The sequence below is a fragment of the Gouania willdenowi genome, chromosome 20 (genome assembly GCF_900634775.1).
Source record: "Gouania willdenowi chromosome 20, fGouWil2.1, whole genome shotgun sequence".
NCBI lineage: Eukaryota > Metazoa > Chordata > Actinopteri > Blenniiformes > Gobiesocidae > Gouania > Gouania willdenowi.
Window position 1 is genome coordinate 14924666 of NC_041063.1, and position 23122 is coordinate 14947787.

General features: G+C 39.7%; 1 protein-coding gene across 1 annotated transcript; it reads left to right on the forward strand.

The window, feature by feature from the left end:
• The first annotated feature begins 10943 nt into the window (after nt 1–10943).
• shha (sonic hedgehog signaling molecule a) lies at nt 10944–18592 on the forward strand. Its single transcript, XM_028434334.1, has 3 exons — nt 10944–11536; nt 14561–14822; nt 17496–18592. Exons 1-3 carry the CDS (start codon nt 11237–11239, stop codon nt 18188–18190), a joined length of 1257 nt encoding a protein of 418 aa, XP_028290135.1. The 5' UTR covers nt 10944–11236; the 3' UTR covers nt 18191–18592.
• Nucleotides 18593–23122: the final 4530 nt, after the last annotated feature.

Consider the following 23122-nt stretch of genomic DNA (forward strand, 5'->3'; position numbering starts at 1 on the left):
CTCCTGATCGTGCCTCCTGACCAAATTTGTCCCTTTCCCCTTTCAATATTTCCCTATATTCGTCCCTTTGTACATTGATTTACCTTTGACCTGTTAAAGTTGTTGTTTTCAACCATTTCTAAAGAAAAGTGTCATGATTGTCATCATTTTTATAGTCTTCTTACTTCACAGAGTCAATGACCTCATCAGGCATTGATGAAGCTTAGAGATTTTATTGGTTAAACCAAGAGCAACCCAACATTTTCAGGATGATAAAACCTTTCTTCTTGTCTCAATTTTCTTGGTACGTTGGGGAAAAATGTTTCGATGAGTAAACTCACCACATTTTTGAGGACTGCACTCCAGTCTGGTTGGCAGCTCAATCCCCAATGTAGCGAGTGGGTGAGTTTTTGCACACTTTCTTGTCAGTTTTCAGGGAGCTACGAAAGTAGAGGATGTGGCGAAGTGTCACACCAAGAACGACCTTCCCTAAAAAGGTCATGGTTTGTATCTAACCTCTGATAGTTGATGATATTATAGAGGAACAGAAAGGAATCATAGATATGTAAAAAGTAGGGGTGTGCATTGCCATGGATTTAATGATACGATACGATTCACAGCTTGCATGTCATGATACAATATATCCCGATGCTTAACCATATGTTATATTGTAATATATCGCAATGCTAAACAATGCATTATATTGCAATATATAGCAACTTATGAGAACAAGTAAATGGTAACTAACTGGATGGCCACTAGACGTTTAATGTTAATATTACCCTAACTACTAAGAACGAGTGTATCATAGTGTATCATGTTTTCCTGCAGTCTGTGCATTCTCCTCGCACTCCGAGGGATCTTTTTTCTGTTTCAGGTGTCTTGATGTTGAGCTGGCGGTTCCTGATTGATGGTTTGCGGCTCAACTAGTCTGGGACATTTGGATGGCCTATCCTTTTCTGTTTGCCCTTCTGTTCACTAACCCAACCAGTCAAAGCAAATGGCTGCCACCTCTGAACCTGGTTCCGCTGGAGATTTATTCCTATAAAAATAGGGAGTTTTTTCTTCCCACTGTCGCTAAATGCTTGTTCATGTGGATCTTGTTAAGTTCTTTCTTTCTTTCTTTCTTTCTTTCTTTCTTACTATGGACCATATATTTTGTTAAGCGCGCTGAGATGACTTTGTTGTAATTTGCGCTATATAACTAGCGTTGAGTTGAGTTGAGTTGAGGTGAGTACTAATATCAAAAACAAGTGGTATGTTAGTCAAACTGTCAAATTACATTTTTCAAAAAAGTTAAACTTCTGCTTCTACAACAGGTTCTGATTCTCCGTGACGAGGCGGGCCGAGCACCGGGCCTCTCTGGCGGTGGGGATAAGAGTGCGGCGGTGGTGGCTGCTCCTCCAGCCCATACACCAGCCCATAGAGTGTAGCAGCGGCACCAGCCCAGCCCCGCTTCGCACCGGCTGGGGTGCAGGGCGGGGCTGGGAGTCAGTCCTTATCCTGAAGTTACGGATCTGACTTGGCGACTTCCCTTACTAAAGAATCCACGTTTGCGGCGATTAGTGCACCATTAACCAAACACAAAACTAGCATATTGTGCTATTTTGTCTGTAAACAGAGGCTAACTCGTTTCAGCTGCCCACAGCAATGGCGCCGGGTCGGGAAATGCTCATATGTTGTGACGTCACATGGGAACTATATATATCCGAACTTGTGGTCACGTGACTGCCGTAAAGTGAAACGTTCTCCTGGTATTCTCCAGGTCACGTGACCTGGCCAAAGACGGTCCGTCTTGGTGAGCTCTTATGTTGTTGGAGATACGAAACAGGATGGGAAAACTTTTCCTTCAAAAACTAAACATTACCGTCAATTCAGCAGACACCAAACAGCAATCCATTTCTGCTATTTAAATGATGAAAGACAACTGTGAGATGATGTCAATATGAGATTACGTTCATACATGTACATACACAGTGCTGAACCAGTGCTTAGCACACTCTTCACACACCTACACTGACATGTCTGTGATCCCCACACCTGTGATCTATCGTTGTATAAAGTGCTCCTCGTCGAAAGGAGCATTAACCCCTCCATAAACTCTCCCCTCCCCTTTGGACCGGGTCGCCATGCTCTGAAGCAGTAAAGATAAAGGATGAAGAGTTTCCCACCTGCAAAGTCCCAGCGGCAGCAGCCAAACGGGGAAACTTCAGAGCTCATTCAAGTCCAGTTAAAAAACAATCCAACATCCTTCCAGGCTACCCAAATGTTACACTTTATGAAATGACACAAAGAAAAATCCCGTTTGGGATGTGTTTGGACATGTCCGTTCAACCCCTTCTTCCCTTGTATGTGTATTAGAGGTGGGATGACACACTGACTTCATGATACGATACATGATAATGGTTTCACAGGATTGATGAGATATGATATTGTGAAAAACAATAAAAAGACAGGAATTTACATTTTTACTCATTCATTAATTTATGGTCAGATTTAATTTAAAAAATGAATGAGGGAAAAAAAGAAAATAAACAATAAAATAAGACTTTTTCTTTTTAAAATGCAAAAAATTTAAACTGACACTGTCAGAATCACAACTAATGGCAGTCTGAAACTAGAACCACACAGATCATGTTCTACACACTGTTGACTGTTTATGGTCCACATACAGTTCCTTTGCAGCCCTGTGGGGACAGCAACATGCCTCTGCAGCATAGATAGAAAAGAACATCAACAGGTTAGAGAGAGTCAACATGTCGGAATCTGAAGAAAAAACTAAAATCCCAACAAAAAAACCAAAACTCCTTATTAGAAAAGTAGAAAAAATCTAAGTGTTTTTTTTTTTTTTACGCTAGCTTACCAATCTACGGGAAGAGATTCATCGCCTTTCTAACAATCATTAACCTAGCCACAAGGAACGAAGCCCAAAACCATGCAGTCAGACTTTTTTTCTGCAGTCAGTGCCTTCTCCTCGCCCTTCTCTCTCTTTTCTGTTTCAGGTGTCGTGAAGCTCATGATGACAGTTCCTGATCTGTCTGAACTAGTCTGAGACACTCTGATGTTCTATCTCTCTATCCTGTTATGTTCTCCTCCTTCTGTCCACTAACCCCAACCAGTCACAGCAGATGGCTGCCACCTCTGAACCTGCTTCTGCTGGAGATTTCTACCTGTTAAAAGTGAGTTTTTTCTTCCCACTGTCGCTAAATGCTTATTCATGTGAATTTTGTTGGTTTTTTTCCTTCTTACTACACATTTTATATTTTGATAGCACTACAAGATGACGTTTGTTGTAATTTGCGCTGTAGAAATAAATTGAATTGAATTGGATTGGAATTTACTATTTATCAAATGCCCAACCGTAACCGTAACCCTAATTATGATCAAATGCTTGTTTTAAAATATAAGTCATTATTTTATATTGATACATGAGAATGGGTTTTTGTCAATTTTTCAAATAGAGAATTTGGATTTTGTCAAGTCCCTCAAAAATCCACATCTGAAAGAGTGAAGATAGAAGCTCAGCCTCAGCCAGTTGCTACAAAATGTTCATATAGCCCAAAACACATAGAATAGAATAGAATAAATTCACATTCCACCCACACAGTATAAGAAGAACAGAAATAATAGGATAGATTGCAAAATGTAAAATGTAGCACATAAAAAAATTAGAAAAAACATGTCACCAGGAACATGTTGATATAATAAATGTTGTCATGGTAATGTTTTTGCGGAGGGGGGGGGTTCCTTCATTGCATTTTACGGTTATGTATTAAACCTTTCATATAGTATTTATAAAGTGAAAAGGGTAATAATGACCCAATATTGTGCAGATAAATACAGTACATACAGTTTTAACTGTAATTTATGTAAGTAACAGTCGGAATAAAGTTGCGTTTTAAAGATACAGTTAAGATGTTGGATAGAACATTTTTTAATTCAAAGTTTATAGAGACTGAAGTCAATGTATCTTGAAAATGTTTTATGCAGCTCAACTGCATTTGTGTCTTTTAGACATTTTCCCAACACTTCTCTTGATATTTAGATTTTTCAGCTTTGTTTAATTTCATTTTTTTTTCTCCCTGCGACGTAGCTTCCACCGGGTTTGATCCTCCATATCTCTGTGATCTTCATTTTACTGTCTGTCAGCTGAGTCTGTTTATTACTGACAGACATCAAAGGGGCTTTTAATGCGCACCCATGCCCAACTTTTTCTCCCAAAGGACACGAAACAGAAGCTTCTTCCCTTGAAGACAGTTAACCTGTAGCCACACACAACCACGCCAGCTAAACAAATCATAAAAATCGGGATGAGAGGCGAGCGGCCGACTGTTTGGCAGCTTTTTATGAAGCTGCCATAAAGCGATTTTGTCCTTTAGTGATTCATTTAAAAAGCTTTAGCTTGTTAAAATCAATAAACAAAGATGGCTCTTGGTTGTGTGTTGTTTTCAGTGAAAGGGTCATCGCTGAAGCAAACTGTTGGCATTTCCCATCAGCCTTAGCTCACTACTTGTTCTCACAGACACTATTACCTCTGAGCTGATGAATACATGTATATTAAAAGTTTATCATTTGAAAGCAGTCCAGTGTCTATTATTTTCACATTTTCCTATTTGTCTGTTTCCTTCCAGATACAATATTCAGTGTAAACCTCTGATTTAGTGAAATTAGGTTATTTTAATAATTTTAACTTGTCTCTTTGGATTCTGACTCAATTAAATGATTAATTTAAAAAAAAAACTACACTAAGTTACAGCAGAAAAGTTTAGAACACTTACAGATTTGTGATGAGAAAGAAAATGGATGGATTTTATTCTGGTGCATCCGCCCTAACACTTCACAAAACAAAGCCACGAATAGCTTCTAAAACGTGGTTGTTAATGAAAAAAACAATATACAGAAAAGTAAATTAAAGTGCTACAAACTGATCACCTTAGACTCTAAATCACAGCTGGAGCAAACCAATGACATACAGTAACACAAATTAACATACACTCCTATGATTTCAAAAGTTCCAATAAATACATAAATATTCATTCAGGACGTTTGCTAATTGCAAATGTTAAGTCTTTTTTGTTCCTCGAAGGCAACAACTTTGAACTTTGGCTGTAATTTTCTCAATCGGTTTCCAAAAGCTTTCCCCAGGTAACTGACGGTAATTGTCTTTCTTTAACTCCACCGTTGACACCAAAGATCAGATAATGAATGAGCTTAAATGAAAGGATAATGCTACCACGGAGGAAATGACATCCACCCTGGGTGAAAACAGAAATATGTTTATATGTGGGCAGACGTTCATTGATGTGATTTACAGTATTTTTCAAGGAAACAAACTATCAAATGAACATCTGGTTGTCTGCTTGATGACAAATAGCTGCCGTGCTTTAGATATCATCAAGAACAATGAGAAAGGGTTGATTGAGTAGAAGAATACCTCCATAAAGTACAGGTGAGTGTAGCTATACAGTGGTGGTTAGTGTGGTCAGGAAGGGCAGCGTAGGATGTTGAATAAGTTCTCTTCACTGTTTGTTGTTTTTTGTTCATCTTTTTTCATCAGGACAACGTTTTTGGGGCTTTTTAAGAAGTCTGAGATGAAATGGCATTTACTTCACATACCCAGGGTTCATCAGAAAGGTAGAATCAGTGTCATCGCATTAATTAAAGCAATTGCTAATTTGCAGATCTTACAGACCTGTGTTTGCAATAGCAATGTTAGCCTTTTAGGTTTAATGCAGAATACCCAATACTGTGTCACCACAGTCAATTCACTCACTGTCCATCATTGAAAGACTTTCAGTTATGGGAATTCACAAAAAAAGAGACAAATACAATATTTCAACTCTTTCTTTTCAGCACGCTGATTAATTTAATGGCTGTTTCCTAAAGATACCTTAAAGTCACACAAAGCTAGATTAATAGGATAATATGGGACGCTTTGAATTAAATGCATTTAACAAGAATGAAAGTCTGAAGATATTAATCCTGATATGCACTTATCTAACTTCAAGCAAACGCCTGTATTAAAGTGTGGGTTCTGACACTGGTATGTATTACATTTAAATCAACACATAATGTTCATTGGCAAAAACTATATATTGGCCTCTAATTGCCTGAAGGAAAAACTAAGGGAAATGTTTTCATTCTATTATAAACATGGGCTATACTTCTTTGTGATGCAGGACTTTTTCATTTTTCTGGTAATTGTTTTTTATCCCATTACTGAACCATTTATAGTGGTTAGCACATTCGCCTCACAGCCAGAAGGTCCGGGATTCAAGCCCTGGGGTGGACACTTGGGTCCTTTCTGTGTGGAGTTTATCCCTGTGCTTGCGTGGATTTCCTCCGGATACTACAGCTTCCTCTCACAATCCAAAAAACTGTTTGGTTGATTGGAGTCTCCAGATCGCCAGTAGGAGTGAATGGGAGTTTAAGTAGTTCTCTGTGTGTGTTTTGACCTGCAATCGACTGGTGCCCTGTCCATGGTGTACCCTCACCAAGCACCCAATGAGAGCTGGAGATAAGCACCAGCAAATCCCCATCACCCTGAAATGGATAGATGAATGAATGAATGAATGAATGAATGAAACATAGTGTTGGATAAAATAATATTCACTTACATGATCTCTGAAAGATTTTCATGTTGGATTATGTAAATATTTCTTTTAAATATTAAATTTGTAGTGTGATGGTAACGGTCTAGTGATTAGTCCTTCATGAGGATGTCTGACAGTATTAAACGACAATCTCAAGAATTGTCTTGACACCAAAGGACTAGGAAATCCTCTGGCCCAGTGAGACTAAAGAGCCATCATGGAAAGATGGATGGAGGGATGGATGGATGGATGGACAGATGGCTGGAGAGATGGAGGGATGGTTGGATGGATGGACGAATGAACGGATGGATGGATGGATGGATGGGTCGGTGGATGGATAGATGGATAGTTTGATGAATGGACGGATAGATGGAGGGATGGATGGATGGATGGATGGATGGTTGGATGATGGAGGGGTGGATATATGGATGGATGGATGGATGAATGGGTCGGTGGATGGATAGATGGATAGTTTGATGAATGGACAGATGGATGGAGGGATGGATGGACGGATGGTTGGATGATGGAGGGGGTGGATAGATGGATGGATGGACGGATGGATGGATGGTTGGATGATGGAGGGGGTGGATAGATGGATGGATGGATGATGGATGGATGGGAACTCATTGCAAACCAATGTATGTCAATGGGATTCATCACCTTAACCATAACCCTATAACACAATCCTAAATTAAATGTTTTAATAAGATTAAATTGCACGAAATAACTTCAAACAAGGAGGACAGGGGTTCGCTTGACACCATTTTTGTACTGGTTTGTTCCCGGTATTCCCTGTGATATCGGAATGAAGTAAAAACACTTCACAAGTCAACGCGACTCCACATCCCATAATGCAATGCACAAAAATGTCAACAAACAGAGTGTTTACATTGGAGAAGAAAACCAATGTTTAAGTGGCTATTGGGACCTTTTTCCTTTCTGTTTGGAGTTTGATTCATTGATCCATGAGGTATACACGATGATCTTATTTCATAAAAGATTATGGTGGATAGCATAATTAACTTCCAATCAGAACAGGTTTAAGGTTCAAATCAGAAAACTTTTGAAACAAAAGTGCTTTTACGTCCGGCACTGTACCCTTTTCACAGCTTCATGTAAATATTCATGCGTCTAGAATCAGAAATGTTTTTTATTTGCCAAGTACAGTTTAAAACAGCACAAGGAATTTGTTTTGACAGTTGGTGCAAAGAACAGAAAACAAAAAGCAAACCAGAAACAATAATAATAATGATGATAAATATAAAGGATAAGGGATAAATAAAGGACAAATATTACAGTTATAAGTGCGTGCAAGCACGTAGCCTGTCTTTGGAGACCCTCCCTTATCTGCCACATTGCTCAGGATTGTAATGGTGTTGTTGGTGCAGAGCAGCTGACTCACCTGGCCCCTCACTCTCCACTCACTCACCTCCTTCCCCTCCCACTCAGCTCACCCTGCCCTGCAGTTCAAAGTGGTTCGGCCTGTCTAGCCTTGGCGTTTAATGTTTAAGTATTGGGAGCGGCTGGAGAGAGCAAATAAAATGTCTTTACAGACTCTGGGGCACGCTGAGGGCTGTGATTCTAGATACTGTATTGTGAAATTCCCATTGTGTTTGACAGATTAGCTCCAGGGCAGCTGAATCTCTGCTTGGTTCCTGCTCTTCATACTCGATGCGTGCACTTTAGATAAACCATTTAGAGGAAGACTATTCAAACTTTATTGAATGACACAAAGGTACGCATGTTTGCAGATCGACTAAAGCATTTCTGTGCTGTAATTTGTCAAAATTTCTAAAACAGGATCAAAGTTTGGGAACCACAAAGAGTTGCGGTGAGTCCGTCAAAAAAAATACGGAAGCCAGATTGGATAGGACAGAAAACAACACAGAAAGCCTGACACTACTTATATGTTTGTGCATGACTATTCTGTAGTTTTAATCCGTCTAACAATGTTACAAAACATTCAGACAGGAGGAGGCTTTAAAGCAGTAATTGGGGGGACTTATTCTGGTTAAACTCCACTCAATCACTTGGAGTTGCATCTCTCTTATAAAACGTGGCACAAGAAATCAAACATGGGTGTGGATTTAGTCTGAATCTGAGCATATCTCTTAATTCCTCCATGTTCTGCGAGGAAGAAGGTTTTCTTTTTGTGGAAACAGAGTCAGTGAGGATGAACCAAAGTAGCTGAAGGCTTACATGAGTGCATGAGAGGTCAGTGCATTTTCAGAAAAGGGGCTTTAGGTTTGACGGGACACAGAAAAACCCAGAAACTGATGACTCAGAGCCGTTTTCACGCCTCACGCCGGATTAGCGATCACATGCAACAGGCTTGGTAATATGAATCGCGTAATACTTTCAATCCCTCACAATTATTTAATAGAATCACTACTTTTATATGCCAGATCAATGTAATTAAAGACACTAGTTATTTGTAGGATCAAGCTGTGATATAAAGTATAAAGGTGCTTGTCTTTTTCCCAGGTGTTGCCATAAATCTCCAATCACAACTTTATTTGCCGTTCTGATTGTGGATTTTAATCAGCTTTAATAGTCTGTGGTGATTTCGTAGTAACTCCACCCAGAGGATCAGGTCTTAACCAAACAATGAAGAATCTTGTTTGCAAATGCTCTTTGCCTCAGGTCTGTCTGCGAGATGGTTGGTGTTCTTTATACCTGAGAACTCTCATTCAAAGCCCTCAGTACGGCTTCATTGGATGAATGCATGATTTGTGGAGATTTATGCACAATTCCTTGCCTTTAACATTGCTTTTATCACTTGAAAATCCTGGTTCCTCGTCTTGTATAGTGGTGGTGATGAAGGATTTTACTCAGATGGATCAACACTGTGACCTGGGACCAATTTGTACCACTGATCTACCTCAGCACCAAACTTGCTAGCATGGTTAGCATAGCTGAGAAGCAGCTGTTGTCTTTTGATTAAAACTACTCACTTAACGGTAAAAGACTGAAACCTTTCTTTGTTCTGTAAACTCTGATTTGGAGCACAAAACGTTATTTCTCCAATTGCGCCGTTATTTTTGTGTGTTTCTTTTTTTTTTTTTTTTTTTTACCATTCTGTAGTCATGGTTCCACAGGCCCGCCACACACAGAACAACACAAGCTGGAGGTCAGCCAATGAGGTTCAATGAGACCACATGCACCAAAGGCTATAGCTGTGTCACAAAGCCAGTGTGGGAAACAAGGGCTATCCAAAACAATAACTAACATCTCTTCCTGTAATTAAGCTTCATTGATGCATCAATAATTCATTTTCATTTTACGTGAAGCCAGGGCATTTGATACATTGGAATTTTTTGTTTGATGTTTAATTGTTGAATGGGCTTTTTATGACTGAAATTCATTAGTTTTGAAGCAAACTGGTGTGTGGATTTTTATTTTATTTTTATATATATATATATATATATTTCAGAAAAAATAGGCAGGTGGGTACCAAACAGACTCAAAGCAGTTAAATTAGAGACAGAGTGTGGGGTTGATCGGAGATGCCATCTTTCACTAGAAGTTCATCCAGATCACTGGTTTCCACCGCGGAAACCAAAAACATAGTGACGTGTTGACTTTACGCACATGGCCAATTCCCAAAAAAGATGGATAAGTCTGACAGATTTGCTGCATTTTCTGACTATCTTATCTTTATATTCTTATAAGTGACTGATCATCAGTCAGGTTGTAAATATTTGTGCCAAAAATGACAGAAAAACTATTCAAGACAAAGCTGTTGAACTACAGTGCACGTATTGACGTGCAAAAACGGTGCGTAAAAGAGCGCACATCATGCGCAATGGACGTTTGTAGGCCATGTGTTTGTTTTAAAGGTTTTTGGTGAGCATCCTGGCATAAAGAACGATTCCAAATTCTTTCAATTTAGGATATTGGGAATACAAGCAACTCCTAAATGTTTCTGTGCGCATTGTTGTGCATAATACGCACGGATTTTGGAAACGATCCACTCCAACTTTCCTAGAATAATGAATATTTACACCTCTGTGTTTTGATTTTTATCATACGACTTTTTTTCTGCTGGGATGTCAAAAGTGGTCCCAGACGCACAGCAATTGCCACACACGCGCACTGAAACCTCTTGAGCTGAGTGGTTGGAGCTGTGCACTGTGCGCTGTGCAGGTCGCCCTGTCTGTGAAAGCTGAAAACCGGGTGAAAACAGGCGCTTGATAATTGATGTTTTCCCATGGCAGGGTCCCTCCTCCCTGCAGCACGGGCTCACCCTCAGGTGGGAGAAATCTTTGAAGTTTTTTTTTTTTTTTTTTTTTTTGTGGAAGAACATCAGGAGGGTTTGTCTAGGCGAGCCAATCAAATCCCTCCCCTGCTATAGATCGGTGCTATAATACAAAGCAGTAAAAGCGGTCGCCTCACACAAGCGACTGCAGCTCGACCTGAAGTCCCGTGGCTTTTAATTCCCCTCCTTTACTTTGAAAGGCTCCCCTCGGGCTGCCCCGATATCACTGTTCCGTCTGAGGCGCTCATTCACGCACCTGCCGCGGTATATATATAAATATATATATATTTATATACAGACCAGGCGAAGGCAGTGGAAGAGGAGACAAGGACATATCGAGAGCTGTGAGAGGCAGACGGCACACACAGCAGCGGTGACTCGTCTGAGACCCAGGACACAAAAAGAAATGCTGCTCAGGAACAAGATTCTTTTGCTCGGCCTCCTCTGCGTGTCCTTGGTGTCCTCTGGGATGGGATGCGGACCGGGCAGGGGCTACGGCAGGAGGAAACATCCGAAGAAGCTGACACCTCTTGCGTACAAGCAGTTCATCCCCAACGTGGCGGAGAAAACCCTCGGGGCGAGCGGCAGGTACGAAGGCAAGATCACCAGAAACTCGGAGCGATTTAAAGAGCTGACTCCCAACTACAACACAGACATCATATTCAAGGATGAGGAGAACACGGGCGCCGACAGGCTAATGACTCAGGTAAGGACCCACCAATATTAGCCCCCTTTTTCTTTTCTTTTCTGTCCTATAACGCACCATCAGTGCGCACCTTCGGGAGTGAAGTGCGTGTTACTCACCCTGAGGCTTTTAACTTCACCGCTTTGGAGGAGTTTGTGTGTGTAAATGCTAGAGATCCAGCAGAGGATGAGAAGTGGTGTGATGCGCGGGCAGACAGTCAGGGACCCTCGGCCTTCATGGCTGTGACAGTGTATTTAAAATATTGATGCACTCCTCTCCTCATATCTATATTTGTATCCGCACAAGGCTGCTGTGCAAGCAAGGCGCACATTTCATGTACAATCTTGCGTTTCAGGAGGACTTTTCTCCATTTGTGCAGGGTTATTCCATCCATGTGATGATGCTGCAGCTTTTATTCCACAGCTGGTGGTGGATGCTTGAAACAGCCGGTCTCATCCAAGCATGGCGTGTCCCACTCAGACATTTTCCATGCACTGGCTGCTGGCACATGTAGCACTTTGCACGGTGCGCATCTGCATAAAGACAGTGACATTTCTCTGTGAGCGCATGCACTTTATACACAATTGTACCTTTTTATATATATATATATATCAGTGCACATGCATGCATGTAGGCGGATGACATTTTTCTTAAAGCTGCCTTGTAGGAAAGCTTACACCTTGCTCAGAGCAGATCTTGTTTGATTTATCTTCAGCATGACTCGAGCACTCAGATACTTGTGAATTATGCAAAGGGCGCTTGGTTGATATCGGCTCTGTAATAATAAAATGCCCAGTGGTGGCGATGGAGCCAGGAGTCCCTGAACTCCTGCCTCACACCGTGCATGAACACGATGAAATATTCACTGTGCATGCGTGCAGGACAGCGTGTCCCACCTCTATAGGTTCCCACAAGCAGGGATGATGGGATTGTGTTGGATTCAGGGTGCTCAGGGAGATTGCACAGCATGTAAAAGAATGACCCAAGTTTCCAATATTTTCCCTCATTTCTGGAAAATAAAATACATGCTTTAATGTGTTTAAAGGGATGTGTAAATATTTATTTAGATTTATTTGCTGTAAAATCGGATTCACGATTATATAAATGTATTGGTATTTATCTTTAACTTGCATCTGGCTGTTGATTTGTCATTCAAAACTTCTTTTGCGCAGAGGGCTCCTGTCGTCCTTCAGTGGAGCTCCAGGCAAAGTTTGCTTGTTTTATAAGCGTGGAATTCGCACCATAAAACCACATCATTGAACAAAGCAATAGCAAGTGCAATAAGCGTAATCACGTGTGAGCTGTGACGCCGTGCCAGCGGTTTTTACGCAGCAACACACCGCTGTACATGGCTTTTACGCACGGACTTTTACGCATGGATCCCGCGAGTTTCTTCTGTTGTTTCTGGGGTTTTTTTTTTTAGAGTAAAGATGAGATAAAGTGATCTTTAGGGAAACCGAAACATGCAGGTATTTGTTGCAACTCTGTTTGATGCGTGGAATAAATCAGTTCATCAATAAAGTGATTAAAGTCTTCCCACACCTTTATAATAGTCAGAAAAGCGGCTCACTTCCAGGAGTGCTGCCAACTGATTTTACGGGCATTTACACACCGTTTCCTGGAGTTCTGAGAGCAGAGTTCAACGGGATATTTCAGCTTCCCATGTAATCCACACAGTCATGTAACAGTTTGTCTTCTAATAATGTGTGTTATCAATCACACAAATGTAGTTTTAATCCACGAAACACATAATTATGACTTTGTGTTGACAGGTTTGGACAAATCTGACTTTTGGACTATTTTTTAAATGTTTTAAGTGCGTTTTAAGTACTTTTGGAAAGTGGGGAAATATACAAAGTCAGTTAAAAGCGTTTAAAAGTTGATTATGCGCCTGCTCTCCAAACGAAATGGAGAAGCAATGATCTGGCGGCTTGTTTGCTCTGACAGGTATCTGATAAGTGTTTCCTCCGACCAAATCATTTGGAACAGATTAAGAGGTGGGCTGTTGAACAAGTTTTACTCTGAGCACAAAGCGGCGCGGTGCGCTCTGCGCCCTGCTGGGCTTCTTCATGGTGGCTGAGCAGAATTCGGCTTGTTTTGCGGCACACGACCTAATGAATTAATAAATAGGTTCAAGCTTTAACGGCTCTTGACTCTGACAGTCAGTCTGGGAAAAGGTTTTGTTGTGGTTTCTTCACCCATCAATTCAACACACAAGTGTGATGCCCCTATAAAGCAAACCATGCAGATGAAGAACCTTTTTCTTCTTCTTCTTTTTTAAATTATTGTCAGGGTTTGTATAGGTCTGTGTGAGTATTTATTTATTTATTTATTTATTTTTGGCTGTGCTCACAGACTCTCCCTCTGTTCCTATCGGTGGATATTTCACAAGTCAGCAGCCACAACACCTCCACTTACAGAGGCATGTCACGTTTCCACGACTTGGAGTTAAAAAAAAAAAAAAAGTAGTGAATAGACTCTTTGTGATGTTTTATTTGACATATTGGTGAGGCGGTTAGAACAGTTGTCTTGGAGAGAGTCAAAGCATCTTCTCTGGGAGAACACAGATAGATGCAGCATGCGTAAAAGAGGCAGTACGCGCCTCGATGGAGAGTTCATAATCATAATGTGATTTTTTTTTTTTAACAAAAGCAGAATGTTTGCACCTAGCCCTCCTCCCTCCACCCCTCCCTCCCCATTCCATCCACCCCATGTGTTATAGGCCAGTGAAGCGAATGCGATGCCTTATCAATATTTCATGCGCAGCTTGCTTATCCGAGATGTGCCCTCTGACGCTGCTGCTCACACTGAGAAATGCAAGCTCACACTGAGGATCAGGACCGTCAGGTGGGGATGGAGAGAGGCCTGCAGTAATCATCTTAAGTCCCACTTATTATATAATAACTGCAGCGGGGATTCAAACCATGGCAGGAATGCGTCGTGCATGCGTTTCTGAGTAGAGGAGCCAAAGCTGAACTATGATAGGATGTTCAGATCAGATTCAAGTGATCCATGCACTAATGTATTCCGTTCTCCTCCCTGCAGAGATGTAAAGACAAGCTGAACTCGCTGGCTATCTCAGTGATGAACCGGTGGCCCGGCGTAAAGCTGCGCGTCACCGAGGGTTGGGACGAGGACGGACACCACTACGAGGAGTCGCTGCACTACGAGGGTCGGGCAGTGGACATCACCACCTCGGACAGGGACAAGAGCAAGTACGGCATCCTGTCCAGGCTGGCGGTGGAGGCCGGGTTTGACTGGGTCCACTACGAGTCTAAAGCCCACATCCATTGCTCAGTGAAAGCAGGTAAAGCCCCGCTGTGCGTCTGTGCGTCACTGCTCAAACTCCAACAGCAGGTGGAGGTCAGGGGACGCGACTGTTTGTTAGGAAAATCATATACAGTTTTCAGAAAACGCAAGAAAAAATATTTAGAAGCAATCTGACAAATGTAATTAATTAAATTCTATAAAATGTGTCTGGTGTACCCAACTTTGCGCATAGGCTTAACCAATGTGACCCAAATGCATTATACAAAATATTAATTAATTAGTTAATGAAGTAACAATATTAATAACTAGTTATAAATCCCTGCTCTGACATGAGGAAATATTTTAGAGTAATGATACAACACATGTTTATTTCTATAAGTCCGTTTCTTATCCCATTCAGCAGTGATGATGAGTATTTCTCATGCAGGATATTTCTTGATCTTACATCGCCCCACACTGTCTCCTGATGGGAACCACGACTGTGATCTCACGTAGATGCTTCTGCTGATGCATTGTGCATGTGATCTATAAAAGAAAGTTTGGACTTTGATGCAATAAATTTATTTTTTTTTTAAAAGAAAAATAATTATATATAGTAAAGGTAAAACAAGCTGCCTTTTTTGGGTTTGTTTTGCGCAGCTTCCATGCATTGTGCAGGTTTTAATTGGATAAGAAGACCTTTGTGCTGCTTTAGTTTGGGTGTCAATAATCGGCAGGCCTTCCCTGCAGGACTCCTAATGTGATTGATAAACCACTGCGCTTTTCTCAGCTTTTTTTTTTTTTTTAAAAAAACATTTTTTATTGACGAATCCCTCATTTGTCATTCCGCGCACACGTTTTGAGATCACAGTATGAGCCATGAGGGGCCTGACGTGTCTTTAGGGGTCATGCGACTTTACCAAAGGGATTTGGGCTCAACATTGTTGAATCGGTCGGGCTAAATCTGGTTTTCAGTTGTCACCTTATTTCATGCTCGGGAATCCTAAAAGAAGATTAAAAGCCTCCTGATTGTGAGCAGGAAACCCTTTTTCCCCCTGTGTGTGTGTGTGTGTGTGTGGACAGTGTGATCCTAGAGACTGGTATGTGGAGAGCTCCACCAAGGCCAAAATTATTGTCATCAGGGCTGACAACAAAGCAGGGAGAGCTGCTGGACTATATGCATGGGGGGTGGGGGGTGGGGGGGGTGGTGTTGCACAACGGAAAGCATTTAAGAGTCTCGGGCCCTCATTTAAATTCAAATCTACAAACTCTTGAGGCTTGGAAAAGTGGCTCCGCTGGGTAAATAGTTAGTTGTGAGTCGCCTATTTGTGTGAATTGTCACATAGAGGTTTCTGCACCTGAGCAAATATGGGATGAGGAGCTGGGAAAGGAGTGAGTGCAGGAGCCCGATCCACTACGGGCTGGTTTAGAATAACAATGGCTGCTCTTTATTGGAGTTTTTAATTAGGAATAGATGAGCCAAGGCTTTCATTAGCTCAGACAACGCAGGCAGCGCCAATACGCATCTGATACAAACAGGGTCAAAGGAGGCTTTTTCAATGGACTGTCACGATTTTAAAAAAAAAAACTCATATTTGGAAAGCAGTGACATTTCAACATAATTCCAACAAGTTAATTTTGTCTTATTTTTTTAAGTATATGTTAAGGTTTCATTCATTCCAACAACTTTTTCCAGGAAAATTACCTTGAAATTTACTTTGATCTCCTGATATGTTTCGAATGCAAACTGTCAGTCTTCCTCAGAGGCAGCTAGTTTATTTTGTCTTTTTTTTTTAAAGAAAACAATATGTTATGGTTTAATTTATTCAGAAAACTTTTTTCAGGAAATTTACTTTGATCTTCTGATATGTTTCAACTGCAAACTGTCAGTATTCCTCGGAGGCATCTAGTTTATTTTGTCTTTTTTTGTTTTTGGAAACAATATGTTATGGTTTAATTTATTCAGACAAATTTTTTCAGGAAATCTATTTTGAAATTTATGTTGAAATTTACTTTGATCTCCTGACATGTTTCGAATGCAAAGTGTCAGTCTTCCTCAGAGGCATCTAGTTTATTTTGTCTTCTTTTTTGAAACAATATGTTATGGTTTAATTTATTCAGACAACTTTTTTCAGGAAATTTACATTGAAATTTACTTTGAAATTTACGTTGAAATTTACTTTGATCTCCTGACATGTTTCGACTGCCAACTGTCAGTCTTCCTCAGAGGCATCCACTGATTGATTTGTTGCATTTCATAATGAAAGAACTTGTGGGGATACATCTAAGCAATCAGTATAGATACCTCTGAGGAAAACTGACAGTTGGCAGTCAAAATATGTCAGCAGATCAAAGTAAATTTCCTGAAAAAAGTAGATATTCTTCCACATTTATGGACTTTTTTTCTTTTAATTCTACAGAAAACTCAGTAGCTGCTAAGTCTGGAGACTGTCAGTCTTCCTTAGAGGCATCTACTGGTTACTTTGATGTATTTCATAACGAAATAACTCATATCAGCAGCAATCAGTAGATGCCTCTGAGGAAGACTGACAGTTGGCAGTGGAAACATTTCAGGAGATTAAAGTACATTTCCGTAAAAAAAAAAAAATAAAAAAAAGTTGTCTGAATATATTAAACCTTAACAAGACAATTCTACATGTTTTGAAAAAAAATAGTGAATTTCAGGTATTCTTCCACATTTATGGACCTTTTTTTCTTTTTATTTCTACAGAAAACTCAGTAGCTGCTAAATCTGGAGGCTGCTTCCCAGGCTGGTCCACCGTCACCCTGCACGATGGCACCACCAAGGCGGTCAAAGACCTCCGACCTGGAGACAGACTCCTGGCAGCGGATGAAAAGGGAAACCCGATCCACACCGACTTCATCATGTTCCTAGATCAGGACTCCACCACCAGGAGGCTCTTTCACGTGATCGAGACCCACTCGGGTCAGAAAATCACCCTCACGGCCGCGCACCTCCTCTTTATCAGCGGCGGCGGGAACTCCTCGGAACCGGAGGAACGGATCATGTCCCCTGTTTTCGCCAGCCAAGTCCGACCCGGACAGAAGGTGTTCGTGTTTGACGCGGAGACGCTCACGCCTGTGACCGTGACACGGATTTACACGCAAACGCACGAGGGCTCCTTCGCGCCGGTGACAGCGCAGGGCACGGTGGTGGTGGATCGGGTCCTTGCGTCCTGTTACGCAGTGATCGAAGACCACGACATGGCGCACTGGGCTCTGGCACCCGTCAGGCTCACCCACTGGGTGTCCACGTTGTTTTCCAGTTCCCAGCAGCAGCAGCACCAGGGTCGCGCGCAGAGCGAGGGCGTGCACTGGTACTCCAGAATGCTGTACCAGCTCGGGACATGGCTCTTGGACAGCCACTCCATCCATCCATTAGGAATGTCGGTGTACCCGAGTTGAAACCTCCACCACAGGAGATGAACAAGACTAAAAAAAAAAAAAACTAAAAAAAAAAAAAAAAATCTAAGACACAAACTATTCACTAGAGAAAAATAAAATAATAAGAATAAATAAAAAAGAAGATTAAAAAGGAAAAAAAAACAAACAAACACAGACAAGCAAGACAAAGGCCCCAGCGGAGTTGGGATATTTATTTCAGTGACTTTTTCCACGATGTGTCCCCCTTTCAAAGAATGAATGGAGCCTTAAAAGTTTCTCTTTGAATAATTTATTCTCATGTTGAACTGAGCTGCTGAAACGGTGTGAGCGGCGCATTGTGTATAATCTATTTTTGTATACCTCAAATGCAAAACAAACAAAAAAACAAAAAAGACTGAAAAAAAAAAAAAAATGAATAAAAAATATACACGATAAAGAAACATAAGAAAGGAGATGATGTAGGGCGAAGCTAACTGACAGACTGTAATGTTCATATGTGCATAAATGTGCAACTGACTGTTATATTTTGGAGAGAACAAACTTGGCGGGGTTACCATAAATTATATTTTTATACGCAGAATTGTAAATTAGATTTTGACAGATCGCTACCGAATCACATTTCGTTATTTGAAATAGTGTAAGATATGAGAATATATTTTAATTTAAATACAGTAGTTGGGAAAGTATTGGAAAACAAATCTTGTACTGCTTTTTGGTTTATTAAGAATTTTATTATTTTGTATAAACTGTTGGTTTATTATTATGTTTGTCGGAAAGAGACAGATATTCTGCCTCATGTCTGCATTCTCTGCTTTTTTTTTTTTTTTTTTGATGTGTTTCTGTTTTTTTTTATTTTATTTGTCTGTTTTCCTCTGAGAGAAAAAACATTACATGCAGATTCTGACAATTCAGTAACAGATAAAGTAGTACTGAAACAGTTTGGTTGAATAAATTAATACGTAACTCCTGTGTAAATGTACTAAAATGTTATTGTTCTTTTCATATTTTGTAATAGGGAGATAGTTTTATAGAAATGACCTGCAGCAGATGCACAGTTTGGGTAGTCTCCATAGGCAGACCATAGGCCTACTGGTTAACTTTCATAACAGGGCGATGTGTCAAAAAAATGTCTAGAGTTTATTATTTATATGTTTAATAGAAAATGAGATAAAGAAAGTCCTCAAACTCCCAGTTGTTACATGTCTTTGTTGACTTGAGCTCCACTGGTGACACAACGAGAAACATTTGAACACATCACGAGACTTCTAACCAAATTAAGGCCCCAATTTAGCTAATAAATGAGTGAAAAATGTGTTTATAGTGTTGGTATTCTCTCTATTAGGGGAAACAAGTTTTAAATGCAAGTGTGTAGTAATTCTGAGTGGTATAAAATGAAGTATTAAACATGCTAATCAAAGTTTATTTAGTTCCGGCGTGGTGAGCTAGCTCGCTAGCAAGCTAGTTCGCTAGCTAGCTCGCTAGCTAACAGGATCCCTTCGTCGTGGTTGATGGCTCAGACAAAATGGAGAAAAACGCTTTGAACTATCTTAGGCGTGCTTGTGAAATGTTGAGAGCCCGTGTCAAATTTAACGAGGTCTTTCCTCGAGCAAATAATTCCTAACTTGCAGACAAATTAAACAAAAGTGTGTTTGTTATTCCCTGAGACTGCAGGTTGGGGTCAGAATGTGGACGGACACGTATGGTCTGAAAAAAAAAAAAGGGGGAAATAAATACACAGAATTGACCAAATAACTATGTTTGTTAATGTAAGCTAAGTTTTCTTATCGAAATGGAAATTTAATCTTTTTTTAAATTTTTTTTTTTTTTTACACATCATCAATCATTGCAGCTTTAATGCCTCCCAGTTTACAACAAAATGTTACAGTGCTAGGGTGACACCGTGTGGTACACGAGCGGTACTGCTATATAAAATAAAAAATAAATAAATAAATAAATAAAACTGGTTTATATTATTATTTATCATATTTAAATAAATACAAAAAAAAATTAATTTTAATTATATGCCACATGTCGAAATCTATGGAGGAAAAGAAAAACAAATAGTGCTAATTAGCTTCAGGTATTAATCTGTTTCCCAGAGTGCATTTAAAATGTATAAAGTAATGTGCTTAAATAAAGGCTGCAATAATCCTTCTTAGTATTTAATACTCTACAGAATAAAATGCTAAGAATGAAGTTTTTCCAGAGGAAAAGTCGTTTTTAGCGTAACAATGTGACAAAAATGTTCTGTCCTAATTAATGAATTTCTACATGCAATGATGTATTAAGTATGAGTAATCATCAAGTTTGGTGCCTATAGCTGCTTTTAATATTCATTATCTCCTCCACTGACAGAAAGCACCGTGCTAAATTCATGTCTTACAACACGTGTCAAACTCGAGGCCCGGGGACCAAATCGAGTCCTTTAAAGCATAAAATTCGGCCCTCTTGAGAAAGTAAAAGTGATGGGAAAAAAAACATGAAACATTTTTTGTAAATTAAAGAACTAATTCAGTTGTAGATCTCTCAGTCAGCCAAATACAAAAATTCAATCAAAACCAACAATATTTGCAGAGCTCAGTTTCTTATATCAAGACGGGTCATTTTCAATCTAAAAATCTAAAAACCATGCAATTTTTCCCTTAAATTATTTAACAAAATTGACCCAAATTCTGAAAATCTGATCAATTTAAGTGAAGATCCTGCAGGCACTGATATACGCACATACTTTGTCATATTATAGATCAATTATACAAGGAACTAAGTGTAAACTAGGGCACATTTATGTTGAATTAGCTCTTTATTTACTTACCAGTTATGCTGGTCAAATTGGTCTGCATTTGGCCCCTGAACTAAAATGAGTTTGAAACTCCTACCTTACAAAAACATTGTATTTTTTTTCCTATTATTCCTTATTAAATCACCTTCAGCGTACGGTGATATCAGTTGTTAGCAGACAATCCCCCTTTTTTTTTTATTACACCTGAATCTGAAATGTACAAATACAAAAGCCATTCTGAGACGTATCAAAGGTAACAGGGGCCACTCAGTTTGGAACATTGTTGCAACACGAGCAGGAATTCCATTTCGCTCTTTGGCATTGTGTTTTGTTGTTGATATTGTGAGGTGGAAACTTCTTGGAAGGACAAAGCAGCCCATCTCTTTCCCGGCGCTGTGACCTTGGGTCCCTGTCAGATACAAAAGCGTCCGTGCAGGGCAGCATTCCTCAGAGCAGGTAAACAGAGCCGCCTCTAATCCCTCTGGGGCCCTCAGTCTGCTGGAGCTCAACACAGCTTTCACAAATGTTGACATTTGCAAACATGAACAGTCTGGCCTTCTGGAAAACAAGACTCCTTGTTCCTAAAGGAACTCTGCAAACGACAGAGCTCGTTCCTCCCATGGCTGCTTTCACTCGTCAGTGAGAGGTAAGAAACAAACACCGAGAAGAGTCTGATCAACGGTGATGAAACTAACTTGTATTACTCGGCGAACAAATGAACAGCCTAACAAAAAAAAGGTCAAATATAGGCTTTTCTGTCATATGATTTTGTAAAAATATATAAATTATTCAAGCTAGGTCAGGTAGACCTAAAAAAAAACTATTTCAGGGTCATTTTTCTCAAAAGGAGACATTGATTTGAAACTATTTCCGTGAGACAGGTTCATTTTATCCTACTGATGATGTGTTGTTGCAATAGTAATCCTAAAATATAGAAATACTAAATGGATTTCTACATCTTGTTAAAATTACAGCATATTTCACTGGCTTTCTACATGAAATTGGCTATATTTTTGTAATATTATTAGGTTAAAATGATTCCAGAAATTCACTTTTTTGTCTTCTTTTTGAATAATATGTCAAAGTGACAAAAATAATCTTGCTGGAATTATTACGCTGATGTCAAACTTCAAAGGAAACATCAATGCGATCAGCAGACACCTCTGACGAAGACTGGCAGTTGTCAGTCAAAACATGTCGGGAGATCAAAGTGGATTTCCTAAGGAACAGTTGTCTGAATAAATGAAACTTTGCCATAATGTTAGGTTAAAATTATTCCAGCGAGATTATTTTTTAATAAAATGTCAAGATGCCACAAAGATTCTTGCCGGAATTATTACGCGTTAGTCAAGGAAACTTCAAAGGAAATATCAAAGCAATCAGCAGACGCCTCTGACGAAGACTGGCAGTTGTCAGTCAAAACGGATTTCCTGAGGAAAGGTTGTCTGAATAAATGAAACTTTGCCATAATGTTAGGTTAAAATTATTCCAGCAAGATTATTTTTGAATAAAATGTCAAGATGCCAAAATTAATCTTGCTGGAATTATTACAAGTTAGTCAAGGAAACTTCAAAGGAACCATCAAAGCGATCAGCAGACCGACTAAGGCCCTGTTTACAAGACTTTTTGCTTTCGTTTCAAAATTGTTCCGCATTCACACGGCAACATTTTCAAAAAGACTGAGTTGTCAGTCAAAACATGTCAGGAGATCAAAGTGGATTTCTTGATGTTATATATGAATAAATAAAACCAACTTATTAGATCTAAATATTTCTTAACCAACATATTTTATACACAAAAACTAAATTGAAATTTGTAATGTCAAGATGCTTCATGAAGATGCTTAAACCTTTTTAATTTGTACTTGGCTACAGAAGCTGACTTTCCTTTGATTTGTGAAATAAAATGGACAATTTCTCTTGCCACACAATGAAAACAAAGGCGAAAGTTTTGCATTAAAGGTTTATTTTCTGTAAGTTTCATGTTGAGTGAGTCACAAATGTTTAGTTTTTTTTCATTCAAACATTGAGGAAATATGACAACCTTCCAACATCAAAGAACTCCATCACAGTGACTTACATGATCAACATTGCACAGAACTGCAGAACACTCGCACACAAAGGAGAACATTCTCAGTGATACGTCAGTGTAACGAGGCAGAACCACAACAACAA